The 27,784-nt window shown below is 42.1% G+C and overlaps 1 protein-coding gene across 4 annotated transcripts in view; it reads left to right on the top strand.

Annotated features, from left to right (window-relative positions):
* TTLL5 (tubulin tyrosine ligase like 5) overlaps positions 1 to 27,784 on the top strand; it is a 602,590-nt gene that overhangs the window by 484,316 nt on the left and 90,490 nt on the right. For all 4 annotated transcript variants that reach the window (XM_033951293.1, XM_033951292.1, XM_033951290.1 and 1 more), the window contains one exon: positions 9,529 to 9,659. In XM_033951293.1, coding sequence (XP_033807184.1) covers positions 9,529 to 9,659 — 131 coding nt within the window. The remainder of the gene's footprint in view (positions 1 to 9,528; positions 9,660 to 27,784) is intronic.

Here is a 27,784-nt window from a genome sequence, read left to right as displayed (position 1 = left end):
GTTCCGTTCTTTCCCAATTCCTGTAAACCGTGCCGAGCTCCACGTTGTAGAGATTGATGCGGTATATAACCCAAGGTTTAGTTTAGTTTTAGTTTAGGTTTAAAAAGGTTGGGACAAGTCCAGACATGGGGGAACCCACTGCTTGCCCTGGATTGGTAGCATGGAATGTTGCTACCATTTCAGTTTCTACCCAGTACTGTGACCTGGATTGGCCACTGTGAAAAACAGGAGACTGGGCTAGATGGCTGTTCTTATGGTTCAACCCCCCCCAACCCACTAGGATATCCATTGTATTTGGGTGTAAGATAGCAATGAAGATACATCAGAAGTATTGAAGATTCATAATTGTGATAAGTAAAATCATTTTTTTGATTTTAAGTAGGTTTCTGTTGTTAAGAGTGGCTTTTCTCCATTCCTGGATTTTGCAGCTGTTTAAGTAGAGTTTCTTTTTTTTTTAGACTAATGATGGCCTTCTGGGTGTCTGCTTTGTACCTGTGTTCTGAGGTTGTTTTTCTCCAGACTCGGAGTGGTGGTATTTTTTGGAATTGTGGTGATCTTTGTTCTTATGGTTGTCAGGGTAAGAATATCTGCAATTTGAACAAATAAGATTTAAACATTTCTGGTTCTCCATTTCTCAGTACTAGGTTGGCTTTTTCTATGAAGACTGATCAGTACAGATTGATTGTGTGCACTTCTTGTTGTTCCCACTCTTAGGCTAGTTGTCCCTATATATATTGCCACAGGGAATAAAGCAACAAAGGAATAGATGGGTTACAGTAGGCTCAGGTAGATTACAACCTGTATCACAGAGGTGTTCACTTTCCCAACCTTTATCCTTATATAATTCCTTTGCTGCCCTGGAACTAGAGAATGACGGAGACAAATTTTTTCCCCGTCCCTGTGGGAAATCATTTCCCCATCCTGTCCTGGTGAGTTCTTTACCTGTGCCTGCCCCATTCCTGCAAGCTTAGTCCTCATCTGCACAAGCCTCAAACACTTTAAAATCATAAGTGTTTGAGGCTTGTGCAGTTAAGGCAGAGCTTACGAGAATGGGGAAGGGACGGGGAAATTGAATTCCTGCGGGGTGTCGCCTACCCAGCCTCCGCTGGGTAGCTCAAGTGCCGGGAAGGGTGACTAGGCCAATTTATGTGCACTCTAGAGGGAGAATGGCCCTTCAGGGTGAGAAGGTTAAAACTGTCTAAGTTAGTTTCAACCCAAAATTCAAACAGTAAAAGAAAACAATTCTCAAATAGAAGATCTTTGAAAGGTAAGTTCACATTTATTCACTCCTATTTTAGAAAGGGTGCCAATCTCAGGCCTTTAGGTAAGCTTATCAAGTAGCCTTATTATTCTGCCAAAAGAGCAAACACCAAAAGAAAAAAATAACTCAAAAACTCTGGCTTCAAGTATTTAGCAAGTCCCAAACAGTTCAGTTCATTCTGGGCTACTTTCACAGTCAAGGCAAGCCCAGGATCAGTTCTTCAGTAAAGCAAAATAATGTACAACAAAAAAACTAAAAGAAAGTCCAAACACTAGAACAGGGTTGTGGGCTGGCAAAAAGGCCACAGCCCAACAAGGTACCTGGACCTCAATCCTCTTCACCAGGCACAATTAAGCAGTCTCAAACACAAAAGGAAAAAAAACTTTCAACAATGCAAGTCAGTCAGTATTCTCAATGCCTGCCTTTCACCAGCCTTGGCAGAGTAAATTGTGGGGCCTAAAGTTGCCGTGCAGCTTTCAAAAAAACCAACTTTTCCCTTCAGGTAACATAAGGGAAAAGAAACCCTCATAAGAAATATCCCACTCGGATGACACAGCATACATGCCCCAACTTTATGCACTCCCCAGCATTACCAAAATACTGCAAGGCTTTGGATAACCAAAGAAACAGTTCATTGCTAACAGCAAGAGGAAATATTGCTAGCAGCACAAGTCTTTCAAACAGTTCAAAAGGATTTAGCAAGAACCAAAAAACAAAATCACACAGAACTCAGTCTTTCTCTCTAAGGCAACACAGAAATAAAAACTCCAAAATAGCCCACTGTGCATAGGTTTATCTCCATTGCTTTGGGAGAGCAGGAGCTGGCTCTGGTTCCCCAATGTCCATTCTTTCAACTCCTGCACATGGCTCTGGTGTCTGAGAATTTTCAGGACCCTGCCATTCCATGGGGTCTTCTTTCTGGATCCACTGCTTTGGCTGGAGAGGTTTTCTTAGCCATTGCTCCTGAACTGCCTTAGCTAGTTTCTGTAAGCTAGGTTTAAATCTGTTGGAACCACACCCAGGCCTAGCTGAGGTGGCAGCTGACCCTGGTGGTCATTGAGGAGATTTTCCTCCTCCCTGCTAAAAGGGTGCTGCCTCGGCTGAAATGGTGGATAGGCAGCTCTGCGTGGCTTATACTGATTCCTACTATAAGCTTGCTTCTTCTTATGGCCTGGATGCACTCTTGTGTGTCAGGACTGACTATCAGGTCTGAACTGTCACAGGGGACAGGGAAAAATTTGTCCCTATGTATTCTCTATCTGGAACATTATGATGCTCAGAAAAGAAGTGCTGAGGTAGAGCCAGAGACAAAGAATGTAACTTAGAGATGGGAGAAGTTCTGCAGGATTGAAGATGTGGACCTGCTTCACAAAAGTGGTGACAGGGAAGAAGTGAAAAACTACAGGCTGATAAACCTTATGTTAGTGAAAGGAAAAATAATGGAATAACTGCTGAAGGAAAAGATAGCTAATTTTCCAGAATCCAATGGTTTGCATGATCAAAGACAATATGGTTTTACCAGAGGAAAATCCTGCCAAATGAATCATTGATTTCTTTGACTGGATGACTAAAGAACTGGATAAAGGACATGCACTAGCTGTAATCTACAGTTCCTCATAGAAGACTCATTTTGCATTTTGACTTGATTAGAAGGGGTGGATTTTATACTGGTTGGTTAATAGTTAAATCATCTTAATTAAGGTGAAACAGAAGAGGAACATGCAGCATATTACAGATCCGAAATTAATAGAACCAAAAAAGAATACTATACCAAATAAATCAAGAAGGCTAAAAATTCCTCCACTTTATACGCAATAGTTAAAACTTTAACAACAAAGAAAAAAGAAATGAACAAATCCAATCTTACACCTTCAGCACAAGCCCTCGCCACTTTCTTTATTGACAAAGTCCAGAAAATTAGAGATACATTTCCACTTAACGCTACTTCCTATCACTCTGTAGATTACGTAGACTCTAATAATTCAACTAATCTGTCCTATTCAAAATGCTCTCATTTCACCCTTCCTAGCTTGGAGGAAATACAAAGATGTATTAACTCCCTTAATTTAAAAGGGACTAGTACAGAGGTCATTCCCCCCCTTCCTTTTAAAACGATTTTTCTCCATTTTCGGTCCGTACATCAAAGATCTGGTCAATTCAAGTTTATCATCTGGATCTCTGCCTAAGATTTGGAAACAATCAATTATTATCCAATTATTAAGGATCAAAACATTAGAAACATAGAAAGATGACGGCAGATAAGGGCTACAGCCCATCAAGTCTGCCCACACCATCGACCCTCCCTTTTAAGTCTAATGTCCCCTTTAAGTAGAATTGTAATACTGCCATTCTACTGACCCGCTCTTTCAAGTCTATACCCTAGTGATCCTATCCTTTGGCTGACCCTCGTAGGGATCCCACATAGGTATCCCATTTATTCTTGAAGTCTGGGACGCTGCGTGCCTCGATCACCTGCATTGGAAGCTTGTTCCAATGCTCAATCACTCTCTCCGTGAAGAAGTACTTCCTGGCGTCTCCACGAAACTTCCCTCCCCTGAGTTTGAGCGGATGACCTCTTGTGGTCGAGGGTCCCTTCAGGAGAAAGATATCATCTTCCACCTCGACCCGTCCCGTGATGTACTTAAATGTCTCAATCATGTCTCCCCTCTCCCTACGCTCCTCGAGAGAGTAGAGCTGCAATTTGCTCAGTCTTTCCTCGTACGGGAGACCCTTTAGCCCCGAGACCATCCAGGTGGCCATCCGCTGAACCAATTCATTTCTGAGCACATCTTTACGGTAATGTGGCCTCCAAAATTGCACACAGTATTCCAGATGAGGTCTCACCATGGCTCTGTACAATGGCATCATGACTTCAGGCTTCCTGTTGACGAAGCTTCTCTTGATACAACCTATCATCTGCCGTGCTTTAGATGAAGCCTTCTCCACTTGAGTGGAACCTTGGTTTACGAGCATAATTCGTTCCAGAAGCATGCTCGTAAACCAAATTGCTCGTATATCAAAGCGAGTTTCCCCATAGAAAGTAAGGGAAACTTGCTTGATTCGTTCCCACCCCCTCGGCCAGCAGCACTGCTCTATCCCCCCCGAGAACCGGCATTACTCCCCCCCGCTCAAGAAGGCCCCCCCCCCCGCGTGATCCGGAATCTCCCCCGCCACGATCCGGCATCACCCATGCGATTCGGCACCCCCGCCAAGATCCGGCATCCCCCCACCTCAATCCTGCATCCCCCACGCGATCCGGCACCCCCCCCCCATACTGCGATCCGGCACCCCCCACCCACCCGAACACTTCGCTTACCCTCCATCTGGCACCCGGCACCGGCGCCAACATACAGGACATGCTGGTGCCGGTGCCCGAAGATCTGCAGTCCTTTTTGCTGGGCCTTGAGCATCTGCGCATGCTCAAGGCCTTCAAGTTCCCAGGTCATGGACTGGTTTGTTTCCTACTTCACTGATAGATCATCAAAGGTCATTTTTAATGGCACATCGTCTGAATCTTTTTCCACTAAACATGGAATACCACAGGGATCCATTCTGTCACCATTGGTTTTCAATATCTTCCTGTCGCCCCTTCTGACGGTGGGCCAATCCATAGGCTTTACCACGTTTGCTTATGTGGATGATGTGCAACTAATCCATCCATTGATCTCAACAATACAGAAGAGGTAGCTTCCATTAACCATAAATTAGGAAAAATCAAATCATGGTTAGACTCAAATAAACTGTCTCTTAATATCAATAAATCAAAACTCATGATTTTTCCTTTTAAAGAAGGAACAACACTTCAGGCTCCCCTGAAGCTCGAATCGCTCCCCATCAAAATTGTTCCTACTTTAAAACTACTAGGAGTTACTTTTGACAATAAATTTTCTTATCATTTTCACATTAGCACAGTCGTTCAGAAATGCTTCTATCGACTCAGAATGATACGTTCCCTTGCTAAGTTACTTGAACCGGCCTCCTTGAACATATTGATCCACTCTCTAGTAATCTCTTGTATAGACTACTGCAATGCCCTGTATAAGGGCATTACAAAAAAGGAAATTAGACGGCTTCAAATTGTACAAAACACAGCTATTAAGATTATTTGTGGCGCAAAGAAATACGATCACGTTTCACCCCTTTTGATTAGTGCACATTGGTTACCAGTTGAACACAGAATCAGTTATAAAATCCTACTTTTAACATTCACAACAAAATCAAACAACCAACCAGATTTTATCAACAGACTTTTAATTCCCTATAATATATTAAAATCTCTTTGTTCAATGTCTCAGAATCTTCTCGTTATACCTTCTTTAAAATTGATTAATACGTTATTCTCCAATAATTTTGCCGTCACTGCCCCTAATCTCTGGAATTCGCTGCCTAACCACTTGCGTGGTTAATCCGATTTAAAACAATTTAAAGTAAAACTAAAAACATTCTTGTTCCAGGATGCCTTTGGATAACAACTGTCCTTTTAAGGACAAAATTAAAGTAAACTGTTACTTTTTACCCTAACCTATTGTACTTTCTTTTATGTTGCACTTTTCTATAACGATTGTAGTTCTTACCCACTTTCCTATTGTTTGAAGTAGGTCCAAACGTTTTATCTGTGCTTTATGACACTTGGATTTTATCCAGTATCCCTTGTTTTTAATATGTTTTTACGTTTTAATATGTTTTTATGTAATTTTATATTATACACTGCTTAGAAACCTGATTAAGCGGTTTAAAAAATATTTTAATAAACTTGAAACTTGAAGAGTGGAGGAACTAGTCCAAAGAAGACAATCCAGTGGTAGAGACAAAAGATCTTTAATTTTGGTAAAGGTTCATGACAATAAGCTGAGATGGCTGAACTTAGAACCCAAAATGGTGAACTGGTTTGGAAACTGGTTGACTGACAGATGATGGTGGTAAATGGAATTTGCTCAGAGGAAAGGAAGATGAGTAGTAGAGTGCCTCAGGGATCAGTACTGGGGCCTATTCTGTTCAATAGATTTGAGAGACTGCTGAAGGGTTAGAAGAAAAGGTTTTGCCATTTTTACAGATGACACAAAGATTGCCAAAAGAGTGGACACTCTCGTGTGAGTAGAAACCATAAGAACAGATCTCCAAAAATTAGAAGATTAGTCTAAGGTCCTGGCAGTTTAAAATTTAATGTGAAGATGTGTAGGTTAAAGAACTTGGGGTGCAGAAATTCAAAGGAGATGTACAAGATAAGAGGTGAGAGATTAATGAGGGACCTTGGAGTGATAGCATCTGAGGATCTCATAGTAGTGGTAGCCCTAGCCAGAAAGATGCTAGGCTGCATAGAGATGGGTATAACAGCAGAAGAAAGGACGTGTTGATGCCCCTGTACAAGTTGTTGGTAAGGTCACAATTGGAGTTTTGTGTTCAGTTTTGGAGGCTGTATCTTACAAAGATGTAAAAAGTGTTGAAGCAGTTCAGAAAAAACAACAAAAATAGTATGGGATTAGTACCACAAGATATATGAGAAGAGACTCGAAGACCTGAAGATATATTCCCTGAAGGAAAGGAGAGATGGGGTGATATGAAACAGACATTCAAATAAAACATTTCCAGACATGGGGAGGCAGTAAAACTAGAGGACATAAATTGAGGTTGCAAGGGGGCTAACTCAGGAATAATGACAGGAAGTACTTTTTCTCATAGCGGATGGTAGATAACTGGAATGTCCTCCCGCAACAGTGGTGGAGATGAAAACAGTAACTGAATTTAAAAAATAGTGAGATAAACAAAGTCTTGTATGGAAAGAGAATGAAACCAATAAAAATTAGCAACGTTTAGATAGCAATTTCAGTAATTTGGAAATAAAGCTAGTGCTGGGTAATGGCAAGGACTGTGCATATTTAGCATTGCGTCAAACCTTATGCTATGAGTTTATCTTATTGGGCAGATTGGACGGACCATATAGGTATGCATTTATTTATTGTAGATTGTAGGAATGATACTGCACACACAAGGCTCAGAGTGGGATGAGGCGACCTAAATGGATGGTCTCTCCCCCTTTTATTGAGAATCATAGTTTCATTAATTACTTAGCTAATGCTCTATAAGGTTATAATGTAATAATGCATTTACAGTGAGGATTAGACCAAGGCAATACATTGTTTACATATTTCATGTGATTCACAAAGTTATTATCTCACGTGACATATGAATACATAATAACAGTTACAATAAAGTGATTCTCAATGTGTACATTTCTGATATGTTTCAAATCTTACTATAGCATGTGACAGTCCAAAGGTTATAATGCATATTCTTTAAGCTCTTAAGTCAATGCCTGCTCAGGCAAAGTATGATTGTTGCCCATATAAGGGATGCTTAAACAAGATATGGAATAAGATAAGGGTATACCTGTGGCAGGTTAATAAATGGCAGGAAGGGAGGAGAAATGCCTCAGTATTCTGTCTCAAGGTGCAAACTTTGTCCTTGCTTAGAATGTATACATGACAGGAGGGAGAGGGAATGAGAAACAGGGCCTCAGATTCAAACACAGGCCTAGATCCGCACACAGGGCCTAGGTCAGTATGGGAGGGAGATGGGAGATGGACTTGAGGAGAGATGGGGAGAAGATGGATGGGAGAAATGAACTTGGTGGAGAGGGAAAGATGTATGGTGGAGAGGGAGATGGACTTGAGGGGAGATGGACAGGGAGAGGGAGAGATGGACTTGGGGGGAGTTGGTGGACTGGAGAGGGAAAGATGGGGAGAGGGAAAGATGGGGAGAAGATGGATGGGCGAAATGAACTTGGTGGAGGGGGAAAGATGGATGGTGAAGGAGGAAGAGGAGATGGACTTGGGGGAGATTATGGAGAGGGGAGAGGGGGGGAGGGATAGAAGAAATAATGGATCTAAAAACAGGAGAGGGAGAGAGATGGACAATGGGATTTAGGGAGGGAAGGAACAGAAAGGGAGAGAAGTTGGACACAAGGGATGGTGTGTGTGTGGGATAGAGATACTGGATAGGAGGATAGTTAGAAAGAGAAAGGGAGAGCTGGTGGGGAAGTAGGGAGAGATGCTGGATGAAAGGGTAGTTGAGAAAAGGAGAGATGGTGGATCTGGGTATGGTGGGGTCCATCGCTGTAGCTACGGGAATAGAGGTGGAAAAAGGAAAGATGCCAGACCTCCAGGGGAGGGAAGGGAAATGGAAGGGGAGGACAGAAATGGAAGATGGATAGTTACCATGGAGAAAGAAGAAATGACAAATGGGCAAGAGACCCTGGCAAGCAAGGTATCAGAAAACGTTTGTTGCAGAGCCTGGGACCAACATGATTTGAAAATGACTAGACAATAAAAGGTAAAAAATAATTTTATTTTCTGTTTGTGATTACAGTGTGTCAGATTTGAAATTTGTATCTTGCCAGAGCTGGTGAACGTGAGCTAGGATTTTAACAGAGAGGAAAAGTCTTTTTTTGTTTGTTTATTTTGTTTACACCACAGGACCAGTGTGAGTAGGAGAGGGCAAAGGGGGTGAAGAGGCTATAAATAAACCCACCAGGATGTTTGAAAAAAAGCACCCAATTGTGCAAGAAAATCGAATCGAAAAATCGATTCAATAGGCTGAATCGAATCGAAATATTTTTTTCCTGAATCGGGCAGCACTAGTCAGAGCTGATATTTAGTGACATTGCCCAGTTAAACTATTGAATATCAGTGGCCAGGGCCTGAGTGCCATTTAAGCAGACAGGAGCTGTCCTGCAGGGTTAAATGAATTTGAATATCAAGCACATAGTGTTTGCAAAGAAACTTTGAGGACATTGCACATGTGGGAGAAGTTTTTGTTCTCAACTCTAAGCAAACATGATCTCTAGAGTGCTCTATGGTGCTGTGAATATACTTTGCAGCAATAGAGAAAAGGAGACGTATGAAGATTGAGAGAAAGAGGGAGTTGCAAAATATGGGTAGATCCTAGAGGAAAACCTATTCCAGTCAGGATTGGAGAGAAGGTTCACCTTTCATCCGGACAATGATTGTAGGCAGAAAACAGGGCATTCCTAGGCACTCTGGGGTGACCATGGTTGGAGGTTATCTGTTCATGCTTACTTTTAAGTGTCACTGCTGTAGAAGTGTTTTTACTGCAGCATGATTGGAGAAAAGAGCAATTCATGTGGAGTTGCTGTAGATGATATTGACAGATGATGTGATATTTCACTGGTGAGGCTTGCAGATAAGAATTGTGAAAGATAAGCCAGTATTTTTTATTTAATGTCTCCTCTTCTCTGCTTTGATTCTTAGTGAGAGTGACCTGGAAGAGGTTCTGACAGCCTATACCCACAAAAATAAATCAGCCAGTGTGTTTCTTGGGACAAACCCCAAGAATGCCAAATGTAGCAGAAACAGTGAAACAAGTGGCACTGCCGTAGAAGGTGAGTATAAACAATTGGAAATGTTTTGAGCCAGAATTATGCCCTCTGTGACCCCCCCCCAGCACTCTCACCCTACCCACTGTGTAACAACAGCCATTTTTCACCCCCGTCTCCTTTGCACCCTCTATGGCCACTCTGCCCTCAGCATGACCCTGTAAACTGGACGCAGAGAGAATTAGAACCCATTGCATTGTATCACAGCTCTGTGTAATACTTTCTGCTGATAATCAACTGGATAATAAAACATATAGCTAGCAAGCACAGGAACACATAGAAACACAGACAAATGTATATTAATTTGCAGGGGGGGTCACGTGATGCGGTAAACTGGGAAAGACATGAGTTGTCTGAGCTCCTGAGCCCTGGGTCAATTTTGTTATTTTACTCTCGCCCAACAATGTTCTTGAGTGCATTCGGCACTGTACTTAAGACACTAACATAAGAACTGCCGCTGCTGGGTCAGACCAGTGGTCCATCATGCCCAGCAGTCCGCTCATGCAGCGGACCTTTGGTCAAAGACCAGTGCTCTAAATGAGTCCAGCCTCACCTGTATGTTCCAGTTTAGCAGGAACTTGTCCAACTTTGTCTTGAATCCCTGGAGGCTGTTTTCCCCTATGACAGACTCCGGAAGAGCGTTCCAGTTTTCTATCATTCTCTGGGTGAAGAAGAACTTCCTTATGTTCGTACGGAATCTATCCCCTTTCAATTTTAGAGAGTGCCTTCTCATTCTCCCTACCTCGGAGAGGGTGAACAACCTGCCCTTATCTACTAAGTCTATTCCCTTCAGTACCTTGAATGTTTCGATCACTATATGTAAAAATGACCACCAAGCCTTCAAAAAAAGATCGTGAATGTACCCGCATTGTGGAGGACAAGATGGCGCAGGGAGCGGCCTTGGAGATAAGTCAATTCTCAGCGGAGGCTCTACAGGAATTGACACGTGTGGTAATGTGGCGATGCAGCCAGGAATGGACCGGCTCTCTGAGCAACTATTACATTTAGAATCGTTGCTGATGGACGCAATGCACAACAGAACTGGAAGCGAGAGTTTCTACCCTTGATGATGGCTAGATAACACACACGGAGGAAATAAAAGCTTTGCAGGAGTTAACCCGAATCCAAATGGACCGCTTAAAAAAACCTAGAGAATCGCTCACGTTGCTCAAACCTTCGGATTTTGGGCATTCCGGAGACCGTGGCAGATTTGGTGTTGCTAGAAAGATTGGAATCCTGGCTGGCTGATCATTTCCCCTTGCGGGGAAGGCTTGGGGCCTATTAGGCTTGAGCGTGCTCACTGCCTAGGGCGCCTGCAATCTAGGGACAAACGACCGAGATTGGTAATCATCAAGCTCCTGAATTATAACCATAAAGTGGAAATCCTGTGCAAGTATAAAATGATTAAAGATACTTTGACATACCCATCAGGATTCCTCGGTTTGTATATTCCAAGATTATTCCCTTGCACTCACTGAGAAGCGCAAACCATTTTACACGCTCTGCGGGAAGTTAGCAGAGAGAAAGGTCTTTGGTATGTTCTCTCCGTTAGTCCCTTTATCTTGGAATCTTTATAGATTCTCTTTTGCAAGGGGCAATCAACAATTTAAGCTATCTTGTCCATCTAGTAAAGGTATCAAAAGAACCAAAGCTTTTGGTCAATCTCTGTCCTTCAACTTTGGAATGATCTTCCACTTTTTTTGCAAAGTTTTAGTTCTCTTTCATCCTTTCGCAAGTCTCTGAAAACCACCCTGTTCACCAAACACTTTGGTAATGAATTCCTCTCCCACTTCTGCTATGTTACTATGTGCTTAATTTAATTACTATTTTATATTTTCATTACCTTATCTAACTACTGTAAACTGAGTCGAGCATTCTTGGATTGAGGACTCGGTATACAAAACTAAGCATTAGATTAAATTAGATCTATCTTGCGGATCTTTTCTTATGGATCTTGGCAAACCTTCAATACTTTTTCTGTGGCGGAGACCTACATCAGTACTCATCTGGATCAAATGGAACATCCGACTTGACTTCCACTGACACCGTTCTGAGCAGCTTCATCCCACATTAGGGAGTGAACACATTTGTTAGCTGATAATACACGAGAGACTTTGGCCTTTGTGCTTGTGGGCCTCCTATTCTTTCGGTTTATGGATGGGTTGTGTAGAGTGTTTTATTGTATGTTTGTGGTGGGATCAGTGTTTTTTTGTTTTCCTATGTGATATTTGAGCTTGATCCTTTGACTTTTTATACTATTTTCTGTGATTGATGATTTCAGGTTTTTGAATTTGACCTTGGTTGGGGCGGGAGGCATAGTGGGGGGGGGGATTGGGGGGATGTACAGACGGGATGGTAGGGAGATATCACTAGGGTTTTCTGCAAGGTTTTATGGTCAATCCTGCTTTTCTTCTTTATCGGGTGTACTGTGTGACTATTTCTATGAGGTATGCTTGGTTAGGAAGGTTCTGGGGGAGGCGGGCTCCTGGGACCTCCAGATTTTTGAGACATTTTTTTCTATCCAACATTCTGTTCTATTATTGCACTGGGTAACCCTAGTACCAGTTGACTGAATGCCAAAAATTATGTAAAACCTGGGTGGGCTCGGTTTATGCAGCATCTTCATCCCATAAACAGGCAAGAGTGGCAAATCTTTGCCACATACGGTACAATTATTATTTGGATCCAGCTAATGCCTTTGCTGAGACTGGTTTCTTTGGCCTCCCTAAGCATCCGGATTTGGAGGTTCTGCTCCTTCACATTTTCAGGGGGCTTCTGTCCGCCTTTACACTTCCCCCTCCGTATTCGTGGTGGTTAGGGGCAGAGCTGACCCGCGAATATTAAAAAACCACGAATAATATTTGGGCCAGTTCTGCCCCTAACCCCTGCTTCCCCCCAGCTATTTTAAGCCCTGTAAGCCCACCTTAAGCCTTACCTGGTGGTCTAGCAGGTTGCTCCTGCCCCATGCAGATCGCTCACAGGAAATGGCTGCCTTGAGCTCCTGTCATAGTCTCGAGAGACGACAAGAGCTCAAGGTAGCTGTTTCCTGTGAGCAATCGTGGGAAGATCACTCCTGGTCCGATAATCCGTTAGACCACCAGGTAAGGCTTAAGGGGAGGCTTACAGAGCTTAAAATAGCCTGAAAAATGAAAATGCATTTTTTTGGTTTAAAACCTTGAATAAGCGAATCCGTAGATACAGAATTCACAAATACGGAGGGGGAAGTGTATATAGCTGATGTTCTGGAAGAGCTCCATTTGTATTTTTTACTTTCCAGGCTTCGGTCCTGGACCGTTCTCCTATACCTTTTCCATTCCGTCCACAGATCCTGGGACAGGTTTCAAAACAATATTATCCTCGGACAGCATTTTCCAATCTGCTAGAGCTATGTCTCTGCTTTATCACCTAAATCCTGCTCTTTGGCAGGTCTGAACAGCCTGAGGTAGATTTTGCCGTGGTACTGGTTTCCAACACAGAGCCCTCCCTAGTGCTGGGGAGTGAAGTTTGAGGTCTCTAAGGATCGCAGGAGGCTGTTATGTAACAAAATATTCTTTTCTAGCATCCTCAGGTAGCCAAATGGCAGTGGCCACTTCATTTCTGATGCGTGCCTGTCATTCCAGCCTGTGCAATACGTCTTCTGTGGTGGTGTATGCCTGTTCTCCGCAGGTGCGGGTTGGTTTGGGGGCGGTGCCTGGCATCCTTTATGATCTCATTTGAGTCTTAGTACATGTTCTGCTGGTGCAGAGTCTGACCACCAGTCTCTTTGGATCTGTCTTTGGATGTGGACGCTATCTCGAGGATCTCCTTTAGCAGCTGTCCTTTCAAGGGCTGGATTCTTGTCGGTATAGGTTGGGATGACCTCTTCTCAGGTGTGGTATACACCGCTCTACATTGCTCCCTGTAATCCAGTTTCGCTGTCTGTCAGAAGAAGATCATAGTACTCTTCGTTCCTCCTGTATGTGTTGTCAGGGAAATTCAGATTTTTCCTCCTAGAGACATTCTCAGGGCTACGCCTCTGTTACCACAGTTCCGATTTCAGGCGTCTTCAGGTTCCTGTGTGGTGGCTACGCCACACACACACAAACACACAACATAACATAACATTATACTTATAGACCGCGTTACCAAAAAGTTCTACGCGGTTTACAAACGATTATAAATATTAAACATAATCATATATTTGAATGAGTCAGCTAGTCAGGGATTTGGAGAAAAGATAAGTTTTTAGCTGTTTTCTAAAATAATAATTTTATCATTCCTACTTGGCAACAATTCTGCAAATTTTATAAGAAATACGCCGATTCTTACTGCAGATTAGACTGTTGCCCACCAAATATTATGAACGTTGCTTCTGTCACCTTCAAAGCCAACACTGTGGACTCCGCCCCACTTCTAACCCGGTACATGGCATATAAATTCTGCTGTCTTGCGGCGCACGCCAAAGGAGCGCACTTAAGGAGCAGGTCCTGCTCCTTATTGCGCTCCTTTGTGCGCGACCAAACCATTTTATACTAAACTTCTCATTTCCATCAGGTAAATCTTTTCTTAAACTCCATCTACTTTTATTATTTATACTTAATATTTCCTTAAGCCTCCTCATAATTTCACCAGGCTACTATTTCTCAGGAGCCTTATCTGTTCATCATAAAATGGAAATTCCAGTGACTATTGGCCACAGACCTTGTAAAACTCCTTCTTTAACGTTAACTAATAATTCTAATTACTCCCTTCATAATTCAAACTTAGTACACGTTGAAACCATTAATCATTCAATTTCACGTCAAATAAAAATAGGCCTAATAAATATTTGTTCAATAAAAAGTAAGTATCATCTGGTGAAAGATATGATCACACAATCTTCTTACAACATAATATGCTTGGTAGAAACCTGGCTCACAGAAGGGGAGGAAGCTTATCTTTCCTATGCATGTCCCCCAGGGTATTCTTTTATCTTTAATCATCGCCTTCAAAAACGAGGTGGAGGATTAGCAGTTATTTTTCAGAATTCATTTGTGATAAAGTTAGATTCTTCCCCTCCTAACAGCCCAATTGAATTTCTTCAATTTTCTTTGACTAAGAAACCTAGGTTAGATTTTCTTTTACTTTATCTTCCACCACCTGTTAATAGCAATACTCTTTTCTACTTACAATCATTACTTTTTGATTTTTGTTCATCTACCTCTAATCCACTAGTTCTAGGAGATTTTAATATCCATTTCGAAGACGCAAACAATAATTATACTAAAGAATTTCTTTCTCATCTCAAACTAATAGATCTATCCCCATCATTTTTAGCTCCAACACACATAGCAGGTCATACTATTAATATGATCTTAACCCCTATATCATTACCAAATAAATCCCATTTTCATTTTCTTTCAGTACAACCTTTACCCTGGTCAGATCATCATTTAATATCAATATCGATCTCAGCAGAAACATTAAAATTAAATAAAACTCCCCAAAGTAGACAATTTAAAGATCTTAGAAAACTTTCAATTGAATCTATTTCATTAAATCTCGACATAGACTTTGATGACTTAAAATCGACCACCATAGAAGATCTCTTATACATATGGCAGAATGCTACCCAATCTCTTATTAACACTCTGGCCCCAACGCAAACAAAATTTTTTACATTACGTCAGAAAAACAATCCTTGGTTTAACTCAGAACTAAACCTAATTAAAAAACAACTTCGTTCATTAGAACAAAAATGGAGAAAAGATAAAAACCAATCAAATCTCTCAAAATTTAAAGAACATGCTGCATTCTATAGGGAAAAAATATTACAAGCTAAATCAAAATATTATTCTAAACAAATCATTCAAGCTAAAAATACTACCATACTATATAACATTCTAAAATCTATTAATCAACATTCCAATAATTCAAATCTTGACATTAAACCTCTTCCAACCGCGCAAGAATTAGCAGATACTTTCATTGACAAAATAGAAAATATAAGAAATAATTTTACAATACAACAAGCATTATCATCTAAAACAGAGCAGGAACCTAAATCATCACTTATCGCAAAATGTTCACAATTTAAAATGCCCAGTCTTACCGAATTAGAAACAATTATTAAAACTATTAATCATAAAGGAGCATATAATGAATCAATACCTCCTTTTATTCTCAAGAAATATTTCTCTATATTTGGCCCATATATACATACATTAATTAAAACCAGTTTACAACAAAGCAAAGTACATTGGAAAAAATCTTATATACGCCCGGTAATTAAAGATCAAAAAATTGGCACTGATATTAAAAATAATTATAGGCCCATTGCCAATATTCCATTTTTAGCTAAATTAACAGAAAAAATTGTCTTCAACCAAATATCAGAATTCATAGAAAAAACTAATGTGCTACACCCGAACCAAACAGGATTTCGATTAAACCATTCTACTGAACATTCTTTAATCGGTTTAACAACATCAATACTATACTATTTAGATCACCATACTTCCGTCATATTGATTTCTCTTGATTTATCGTCTGCTTTTGACACTATTGACCATGACCTTTTAATAAATAGAATTCAATCAATTGGGATAGTAGACCAATCTTACTTTGGTTCCAGTCATATTTCGATCACCGCACATCGAGCGTCTCTTTCAATGATGCTACTTCCAATAGTTTTTCCCTTCCGTATGGAATCCCACAAGGTTCAATACTCTCACCGATTTTATTTAACATTTTCCTAGCTCCTCTGTTGACACTGTGCCAATCCATTGGATTTACAGTATATGCGTATGCAGACGATATCCAATTACTACATCCAATTAACACCAAAAATCCACAAGAAATAATAACAATAAATGAGAAACTGCATCAAATTTATCACTGGCTTGAAACCAATAGACTCGCTTTAAATATTCAAAAATCAAATCTTATGTTCTTTCCCTGGAAAGATTGTGAAATACTTTCTTCTCCTATAACTATCAAAGGCATTTCTTTAAAGATGGCTAATAATATCAAAATACTAGGAGTTACCTTCGACAATAAATTGTCTTTTCACGATCATATAAGTCAAGTCGTAAGATCTACTTTTTATAGACTTCGTCAGATTCGATCGATATCAAAATTTTTATGTTCAAAATCATTGAATATCTTAATTCATTCTCTTGTAGTCTCTAAACTAGATTACTGTAATGCACTACTTATAGGTTTGCCACAGAAAGAACTTAAGCGATTACAAATAATCCAGAACGCCGCTGTTAAATTAATTTATAAGGCCAAAAAATTTGATCATGTCTCACCCCTACTTAAGAAAGCCCACTGGCTTCCAGTAGCACATCGAATAATATTTAAACAATGTTTACTCATTTTTAAAGCTTTAGAACATAAAACTCCAGCCTTTATATTTAGACTTTTAATACCTTATACTACCTCTAGATCTCTTAGATCTCAAGACCAGCAACTATTAGTAATTCCTTCACTAAAAGTTATCAACACAAGGCGTAACACAATCTTTTCCATAACAGCCCCTCAATCTTGGAACAATCTTCCACTGTACCTAAGACAGGAAAAAAACCTAACAAAATTTAAGTCCGAACTTAAAAGTTTTCTATATATAGATGCCTTTAATGACTAATTTTTCTTTTCGCAGTCATAATTCAAAAGGTCAATTGTCTTTGTCCCCCTTCCTATTGTTTTTCCCCTGAATTAAATATTTTATAATTGAATTAATGATTTTAAATACTGAATGTAACCATTAAATAATTTTCCTTTTGTCTCATTATAATTTGATGAAATACCCTTTAAATGTAATGTTATATTTGTATTTTAGATAATCGTTTGTTTAATTTAATAATTGTAAGTGTGTTACCAAATATTTTATATGTACATCGCCTTGAATTTTGAATAGGCGATAAATCAAAAATACCTAATAAACTTGGATAAACTTGGATATTACTGACCGGTACATTTCCCAAGGATTTAGGTCAGATCCTGATCACACCAATTCTAAAAAATCCCAAGGAATCCAACAAACTACAGACCTATTGCGAGCATTCCCTTATTTATAAAGCTGATGGAGGGCCTGGTTAACCAGAACTTAGTAATGTATTTGGACAATTTCAGCATACTGCAAGAGAATCAGTCAGGTTTCCGTTCAGGTTTTAGTACTGAAACAATTATTGCTTCACTGCTAGATGTACTAGTGCACTAATCCTACAACTAGATCAAAGTAGTGCCTTTGACTTAGTCAATCATGACATTATAATTGTCTGTTTGGAGTCAATTGGACTTTCTGGTAAAGTGTTAAATTGGTCTACAGTGATCATAAACAATCCTACAGCTGGACAAACTCTTGCGGAGTCCCGAAGGATTCCCCTCTATCCCCTACTCTGTTTAACATCTGTCTTGCCCCATTGGGGAATCTATTGCAAAGCTTAAAAGTCGAATTCTATATCTATGCGGACGACATCACTATAGTTCTTCCCCTCACAAACCTGACTTCTGAGACATAAGAAGAACATAAGAACATAAGAAGTTGCCCCCGCTGAGTCAGACCAGAGGTCCATCTTGCTCAGCGGTACGCTTCCGCGGCGGCCCATCAGGCCTAGTGCCGGAACAGTGGTCCCTGATTAATTTTGTAACCTACCTCTAATCCCATCCCTATAATCTACCTTTACTCTTATCTGTACCCCTCAATCCCTTTGTCTTCCAAGTACCTATCCAAAGCTTCTTTGAACCCCTGTAGCGTGCTCCTGTTTATCACATCCTCTGGTAGCACGTTCCATGTATCCACCACCCTCTGTGTGAAAAAGAACTTCCTGGCGTTTGTTCTAAACCTCTCCCCTTTCAATTTCTCTGAGTGCCCCCTTGTACTTATTGATCCCCTTAATTTGAAAAATCTGTCCCTGTCTATTTTTTCTATGCCCTTCATGATCTTGAAGGTTTCTATCATGTCTCCTCTAAGTCTCCGCTTTTCCAGGGAGAAAAGCCCTAGCTTTTTCAGTCTGTCAGTATATGAGAGGTCCTCCATGCCCTTTATTAGCTTAGTTGCTCTCCTCTGGACCCTCTCAAGTACCTCCAAGTCCTTCTTGAGGTACAGCGACCAGAAATGAACATAGTACTCCAGGTGCGGGCGCACCATAGCACGATACAGTGGCAGGATGACTTCCTTTGTCCTGGTCGTGATACCCTTCTTAATGATACCCAACATTCTGTTTGCTTTCCTTGAGGCCGTGGCACACTGCGCCGACGCCTTCAATGTTGTGTCTACCATCACTCCCAGGTCTCTTTCAAGGTCGCTCACCCCTAGCGCTGATCCCCCCATTTTGTAAGTGAACATCGGGTTTTTTTCCCTATATGCATGACCTTGCATTACCCTATGTTGAAACTCATTTGCCACTTTTTGGCCCATTTTTCCAGTGTTGTCAGATCTTTTTGGAGATCTTCGCAGTCCTCCATGTTATTGACCTTGCGATATAGTTTGGTGTCATCCGCAAATTTAATAACCTCGCATTTTGTTCCTGCTTCCAGGTCGTTAATGAATATATTGAATAGGAGCGATCCCAGCACCAACCCCTGTGGAACTCCGCTCGTGACCCATTGCCAGTCTGAGTAATGTCCCTTTACTCCAACCCTCTGTTTCATGTCCGCCAGCCAGTTTTTGATCCATCGGTGGACCTCCCCTTGCACCCCATGGTTCCATAACTTCCTTAGTAGTCTTTCGTGTGGCACCTTGTCGAAGGCTTTTTGGAAGTCAAGGTAAATGATTCAACAATTTCCTTGAATGGACAGGACTTCCCTATTGACGAATCCATAAAAATTCTGGGAGTGACTCTCGTCCGATACCTTACTTTAAACACACACGTTGGCTAGAAAATGCTTCTCGACATTATGGAAACTAAGAACCATCAGAAAATACTTTGATGCAGCATCATTCCGTCTATTGGTGCAATCTTCTATTCTAAGCATGTTTGACTATTGCAACATCATTTATTTGGGAATGTTCAAGAAAACCCTTCAAAGACTACGAGTTATTCAAAATTTTGCAGTATGACTGATTTTCAGTTTTAAAAAGTGGGAAAATATAAGTCCCTATTATCAAAAACTTCATTGGCTGCCCCTGGAAGCAAGAGTTTTTTGTTTAAATTTTCTTGTCTCTGTCTCAAATCAATCTTTGGTTTGGCCCCTATGTACCCGGTTTCCCAGTTTAATTTGGGTTGTGCTATTAGGCCCACACATAGAATCCACATGTTTACCCATCTAACAATAAAGGCCTGCCGTTATAAAAGATTCCTGGACCAAGCAGAGAAATTAACATCCATGGAAGTAAGCCTTGAGGACGTACACAGGCAGATAGAAAAATTAAAATCTGACAAATTGCCGGGCCCGGACGGAATCCACCCTAGAGTATTGAAAGAACTAAAGGAGGAAATAGCGGAACTACTACAGCAGGTTTATAATCTATCCCTGAAAACAGGCGTGATCCTAGAGGATTGGAAGATAGCCAATGTTATGCCCATCTTTAAAGAGGGATCGAGAGGTGACCCGGGGAACTACAGACCAGTAAGTCTGACCTCGGTTCCGGGGAAAATGGCGGAAGCGCTGATAAAAGATAGCATCGAGGAGCATCTAGAGAGGCATAAACTTATGAAAACAAGCCCAACATGGCTTCTGCATGGGAAGATCGTGCCTGACGAACTTATTGCACTTCTTCGAAGGAATTAACAAACGGATGGACAAAGGGGACCCCATAGACATTGTATACTTAGACTTCCAAAAAGCCTTTGACAAGGTACCCCATGAATGCCTACTTCGGAAACTAAAGAACCATGGGATGGAAGGAGACGTACACCTTTGGATCAGGAATTGGTTGGCGGGCAGAAAGCAGAGGGTAGGAGTGAAGGGCCACTACTCGGACTGGAGGAAGGTCACGAGTGGTGTTCCGCAGGGGTTGGTGCTTGGACCGCTGCTATTCAATGTATTTATAAATGATCTAGAAATGGGGACGAAGAGCGAAGTAATAAAATTCGCAGATGACACCAAGCTATTCAATGGGGCTAGGACTAAAGAGGACTGCAAAGATTTACAAAGGACCTAAACAAACTAGGGGAGTGGGCGACGAGATGGCAGATGAAGTTCAATGTAGAGAAATGCAAAGTCTTACATGTAGGAAACAGAAACCCGAGGTACAGTTACACAATGGGAGGGCTGTTATTGAGTGAGAGTTCCCAAAAAAGGGACTTGGGGGTAATAGTGGACATGACAATGAAGTCATCGGCACAATGCGCAGTGGCTGCTAAGAAAGCAAATAGAATGCTAGGAATAATCAAGAAAGGTATTACAAGCAGAACGAAAGAAGTTATCCTGCTGTTGTATTGGGCGATGGTGCGCCCGCATCTGGAGTACTGCGTCCAATATTGGTCGCCTTACCTAAAGAAGGATATAGTGATACTCAAGAGGGTTCAGAAGAGAGCGACACATTTGATAAAAGGTATGGAAAACCTTTCATACGCTGAAAGACTAGAGAGACTGGGGCTTTTTTCCGCTGGAGAAGCGGAGACTTAGAGGGGATATGATAGAGACTTATAAGATCACGAAGGGCATAGAGAAAGTGGAGAGGGACAGATTCTTCAAACTTTCGACAACTACAAGAACGAGAGGACATTCCGAAAAATTAAAAGGAGACAGATTCAGAACCAATGCTAGGAAGTTCTTCTTCACCCAAATGGTGGTGGACACCTGGAACGTGCTTCCAGAGGGAGTGATAAGGCAGGGTATGGTATTGGAGTTCAAGAAGGGATTGGACAATTTTCTGAAGGAAAAGGGGATTGAATGGTATAGATAGAGGGCTAGTATACAGGTCCTGGACCTGATGGCCCTTCGCGTAAGCGGACAATATTGGATTTCAAGAAGGGATTGGACAATTTTCTGAAGGAAAAGGGGATAGAAGGGCTAGTATACATAAGGTGACCGTTTTGAACGGGACTGTCCCTTTTTCAGCTCCCCTGTCCCGTTGTCCCCATGCATAGCTTCGGGACGCTGATATGTCCCGTTTTCAGAGACGGCGTCCCGAAGCTGTGTGTGGGGCCAACAGGACAGGGGATCGCAGGAGAATGGGCTGTCTCCCTACCCCAGGACCAGCGTTAGGGGGGGAGCAAAAAGGGCAGGGCAGGGCTGGCCTGGCCTCCCCCCCTCCCCGACTGTCTGGTGAGGTCTTCTTCCCTCCCTTCTATTCCCTTACTACCCTCTTGCCTGCAAGTGAACTAAATTCAGGCCGCGGGGCTCTAACACGGCATGCACTGGCTTCCCTTCGCAGCCGAAACAGGAAATTACGTCATTCCTGTTTTGGAGGAGAAGGGAAGCCAGTGCGTGCCGTGTTAGAACCCCGCAGCCTGAGTTCAATTTACTTACGGGCTTTTACTGTGGAGACAACAGGACGCTTTCCCATCTCCCACCTACTACCTGCCTCAGTGCCTCTCCGTTGGGGTTACCGGGCAACGGAGATGGACCCAGACCAGAGAGAGAGCTCATGAAGGTGGCAGACTGCCCGCCACACTCCGAGGGCCACAGAAACTGACAGGTAACCACCCAGCGTACAAAACTCAAGCAGTCAACTTCTAATCAGTCACACCGGATGCTAATCGTTTTGGATTTTCTTTTTCTCCTTCCTGTAAAGATTATTTATGTACCTTAAGGAAGGAGAAGAAGAAAATTCAAAACAATTAGCATCCAGTGTGACTGACCATTCTACAAAGCCAGGATTTTATGGGCTCTCTTACAAGTGTAGCCAGTATTCAAACGACCACTTCTTAAGTCCTATTTTTCAATTTTTTTACCAGCACTCTAAGGCCAACTCTCTAACTGAACATCTGCATTTACCCATCACTTGCACATGGAGGGGGAAGAAGACAGATGCCAGACCAGGGGCAAGGAAGGAGGGAAAATGCCAGATAATGGAGGGGGAGGAAGAGATAGAAGAGGAGAGCAGAGAGGTGCTAGGGTATAAGGGAAGGGGAAAGTAAGGAGACAGATGCCAGACCAGAGGGAAAGGAAGGAGAGGAGATGCCAGAGCATGGAGGGAGAGTGAGAGGTAGAAGAGAAGGAAATGCATGTGATGCCACGCCATGGGGAAGGAAGGAAAGGAAAGGAGAAGAGACAGATGCCAGAGCACAGGGGAAGGTGGAGACAGAAAAATGAAGAGGGGTGTAGCTGAAATGAATCATGTACAAAGGAGAGAAGGGGCACTGGACAGACAGCTTATTGAAGGGACATAGAAAGAGGGAAATTGCCATATGGAAGAGAGATAGAGAGTGGACACTGAGAGAGAGGGTGGACACTGGATGGAAAGGGCAGAGAGGGCAGTGGATGGGAGGAGTGAGAGAGGGTGAACAGTAGATGGAAGGGGTAGAGAGAGGGGGACTGGTGCTGAATGGAAGTGTGGGGGAGAGGGTGGACAGATGCTGAATAGAAGTGTGGGGAGGGGGGCAGACATTGAATGGAAGGGGGTGAGAGAGGGGAGTAGACGCTGGAAGGAAGTGGAGAGAAGAAAAAAGGGCACATGCTGGATTGAGGGAAGAGGATAGAGTTAGATACTGGAAGGGGTGAGGGAAAAAGGTGGCAATCTATAGGTAGACACAATGAAAGAGGGAAATTGAGGACTGAATAGTAAGAAAGAATTTAAACAGAAGCAGAAAATAAATTGAGAAGGAAGAACAAGAGGAAGGGAGCAGAGAGATAGAGAGATGCCTGAGCAGGGGGGAAGGGGAGGAGACAGATACCAGACCTGGGAGGAGGAAAAGAGGAAGGAGACAGATACCAGATCTGAGGGGAGAAAAGGAGGAGAGAGATATGCTAAAATCTGCTTGGAAGGAAGGAGAAAGGGAGGCGAGAAAGGGGGGGGGGGGGTTGTAAGCAGATTAGAAAGACTAGAGAGAGAAAGGCCTGAACCAAAGGGGAAAGACAGGAGGCAGATGCAGGACTATGGGAGGTTCAGACAGAGGGGTAGAGACCCTGGGGAAGAACAGGGAGATATAAGATCATAACAGAGGAGGGAGAGAGAGGGAGACCTGGAACAAAGGTACAAATGAGAACTGACACTGGATCTGGGGAGGGAAACAGAGGGAAAAGAGAGAGAGACCTGGACCCAAAGGGGATGGGGCTGGATTGTGAAAGAAATGTTGGATGCGAAAGAAAGAAAGATTGGATGCACAGTCCGAAGGAAGTGCAACCAGAGTCTCATGAAATCACCAAACAACAAAGGTAGGAAAAATGATTTTATTTTAAATTTAGTGATCAAAATATGTGCGTTTTGAGAATTTATATCTGCTGTCTATATTTCGCACTATATTTGTCTATTTTTCTATAGTTACTGAGGTGACAAAGTAATCTGCCTTGACATCTTTGAAAAAACCTGAAACTCGTAAATGATAATTAACATTTTCTCTGTGTACAGCGTGCTTTGTGTTTTTTAAAAATTTTATGTTTACCATTTTGAATTAATAAGATATTGTGTGTACATGAAAAATGAATGGATGAAATTGAGGGCGAGGCTAGGGCGGGATGGGGGCAGGGCTGAATATTAATAGATGTCCCGTTTTGATGAAAAAAATAAATGGTCATGTTAAGTATACAGATCCTGGACCTGATGGGCTGCCGCGTGAGAGGACTGCTGGGCATGATGGACCTCAGGTCTGACCAAGCAGAGGCACGGCTTATGTTCTTATGGACAGAACTTTAACTTTCCAGGCAGGTAAACTGAACGACTGGCTCGGTAACATTATCATTCACTCCTCATCCTATTTTAGTTTTAGAAAATTAGTAAAAACGAAACTGTTTAACCAATTTGTTACCTAAGAACTTTTTGTTCATTATCTCTCCTATTCTGTATACATGTATTCATTGTAACATAGTAGATGACGGCAGATAAAGACCCGAATGGTCCATCCAGTCTGCCCAACCTGATTCAATTTAAATTTTTTCTTCTTAGCTATTTCTGGGCAAGAATCCAAAGCTTTACCCGGTACTGTGCTTGGGTTCCAACTACTGAAATCTCTGTTAAGACTTACTCCAGCCCATCTACACCCTCCCAGCCATTGAAGCCCTCCCCTGCCCATCCTCCACCAAACGGCCATACACAGACCGTGCAAGTCTGCCCAGTAACTGGCCTAGTTCAATATTTAATATTATTTTCTGATTCTAAATCTTCTGTGTTCATCCCACACTTCTTTGAACTCAGTCACAGTTTTACTCTCCACCACCTCTCTCGGGAGCGCATTCCAGGCATCCACTACCCTCTCCGTAAAGTAGAATTTCCTAACATTGCCCCTGAATCTACCACCCCTCAACCTCAAATTATGTCCTCTGATTTTACCATTTTCCTTTCTCTGGAAAAGATTTTGTTCTACATTAATACCCTTCAAGTATTTGAACGTCTGAATCATATCTCCCCTCTCTTTCCTTTCCTCTAGGGTATACATATTCAGGGCTTCCAGTCTCTCCTCATACGTCTTATGGCGCAAGCCTCCTATCATTTTCGTCGCCATCCTCTGGACCGCCTCAAGTCTTCTTACGTCCTTCGCCAGATACGGTCTCCAAAACTGAACACAATACTCCAAGTGGGGCCTTACCAATGACCTGTACAGGGGCATCAACACCTTCTTCCTTCTACTGACTACGCCTCTCTTTACACAGCCCAGCATCCTTCTGGCAGCAGCCACTGCCTTGTCACACTGTTTTTTCGCCTTTAGATCTTCGGACACTATTACCACAAGGTTCCTCTCCCCGTCCATGCATATCAGCTTCTCTCCTCCCAGCATATATGGTTCCTTCCTATTATTAATCCCCAAATGCATTACTCCGCATTTCTTTGCATTGAATTTTAGTTACTAGGCATTAGACCATTCCTCTAACTTTTGCAGATCCTTTTTCATATTTTCCACTCCCTCTTCGGTGTCTACTCTGTTACAAATCTTGGTATCATCTGCAAAAAGGCACACTTTTCCTTCTAACCCTTCAGCGATGTCACTCACAAACATATTGAACAGGATTGGCCCCAGCACCGATCCCTGAGGGACTCCACTACTCACCTTTCCTTCCTTCGAGTGACTTCCATTAACCACCACCCTCTGGCGTCTGTCCGACAGCCAGTTTCTGACCCAGCTCACCACTTTGGGTCCTAACTTCAGCCCTTCAAGTTTGTTCAACAGCCTCCTATGAGGAACTGTATCAAAGGCTTTGCTGAAATCCAAGTAAATTACATATAGCATATGTCCTCGATCCAGCTCTCTGGTCACCCAATCAAAAAATTCAATCAGGTTCGTTTGGCACGATTTACCTTTTGTAAAGCCATATTGCCTCGGATCCTGTAACCCATTAGATTCAAGGAAGTACACTATCCTTTCTTTCAGCAACACTTCCATTATTTTTCCAACAACTGAAGTGAGGCTCACCGGCCTGAAGTTTCCTGCTTCATCCCTGTGACCACTTTTATGAATAGGGACCACATCCACTCTCCTCCAGTCCCCGGGAACCTCTTCCGTCTCCAGAGATTTGTTGAACAAGTCTTTAATAGGACTCGCCAGAACCTCTCTGAGCTCCCTTAGTATCCTGGGATGGATCCCGTCTGGTCCCATCGCTTTGTCCACCTTCAGTTTTTCAAGTTGCTCATAAACACCCTCCTCCTTGAACGTCGCAGAATCTACTTCATTTTCTTGTGTAACTTTGCCAGGCAATCTCGGTCCTTCTCCAGGATTTTCTTCTGTGAACACAGAACAGAAGTATTTGTTTAGCACATTTGCTTTCTCCTCATCACTTTCCACATATTGGTTCCCAGCATCTTTTAGCCTAGCAATTCCATTTTTCATCTTCCTCTTTTCACTAATATATCTGAAAAAATTTTTGTCTCCAATTTTTACATTTTTAGCCATTTGTTCTTCTGCCTGTACTTTCGTCAGACGTACCTCTCTCTTAGCTTCTTTCAGTTTCACCCTGTAGTCCTTTCTGCTCTCCTCTTCTTAAGTTTTTTTTATATTTCACGAACATCAACTCTTTCACCTTTATTTTCTCAGCCACTAGGTTGGAGAACTAAATCGGCTTCCTTTTTCTATTGTTTTTCTTCACATAAAGGTCCGTAACCATTTTTATCGCTCCTTTCAGCTTAGACCACTGTCTTTCCACTTCTCTTATGTCCTCCCATCCTAACAGCTCTTTCTTCAGGTACTCTCCCATTGCATTACGTTTGAAATCTAGGACTTTAAGTATCGTGCGGCCGCTCTCCACTTTAGCCGTTATATCAAACCAAACCGTTTGATGATCACTACTTCCCAGGTGAGCACCCTCTCGAACATTAGAGATACTCTCTCCATTTGTGAGGACCAGATCCAAAATCGCTATTTCCCTTGTGGGTTCCGTCACCATTTGTCTGAGCAGAGCCTTTTGAAAGGCATCCACAATCTCCCTACTTCTTTCCGATTCCGCAGATGGAACATTCCAGTCCGCATCTGGCAGGTTGAAATCTCCCAACAGCAGAACCTCCTCTATCCTTCCAAACTTTTGGATATCCACAATCAGATCCTTATCAATTTGCTGCGATTGATTCGGAGGTCTGTAGACTAAACCCACGTAGATAGAAGTTCCATCTTCTCTTTTCAGAGCAATCCATATCGCTTCTTCCTCTCCCCAGGTCCCTTGCATTTCGGTCACTTGGATATTGATCTTTACATAGAGAGCTACTCCTCCACCTTTATGACCATCTCTGTCCTTCCTAAAAAGATTATATCCCGGTATGTTTGCATCCCATCCATGTGATTCACTGAACCATGTCTCTGTGATAGCAACAATATCTAGATCTGCCTCTAACATCAGGGCTTGCAGATCATGAACTTTGTTGCTTAGACTGCGAGCATTTGTGGTCATCACTTTCCAGCTATTTTTCAGCGATAATCTCCTTTTTCGTATGGATTTTTGTGTCGTTTCACTTTCCGTTGCAATACTAAGAAATGAGTTGCTGATATAACTTATGTTGCAGTCTTTACTACTATCACATCTTTTCTTTTGCCGGGGGTGGTCTCTATAATTGTCCTTCATACATACACCACCCCCACCTTCTAGTTTAAATGCCTAGAAAAATATTTTCTAAATTTCTCTGCAAAGTTTCTTTTTCC

This window comes from Geotrypetes seraphini, chromosome 7, assembly GCF_902459505.1.
Source record: "Geotrypetes seraphini chromosome 7, aGeoSer1.1, whole genome shotgun sequence".
NCBI lineage: Eukaryota > Metazoa > Chordata > Amphibia > Gymnophiona > Dermophiidae > Geotrypetes > Geotrypetes seraphini.
This window is presented reverse-complemented; position numbering and strand designations above follow the sequence as displayed.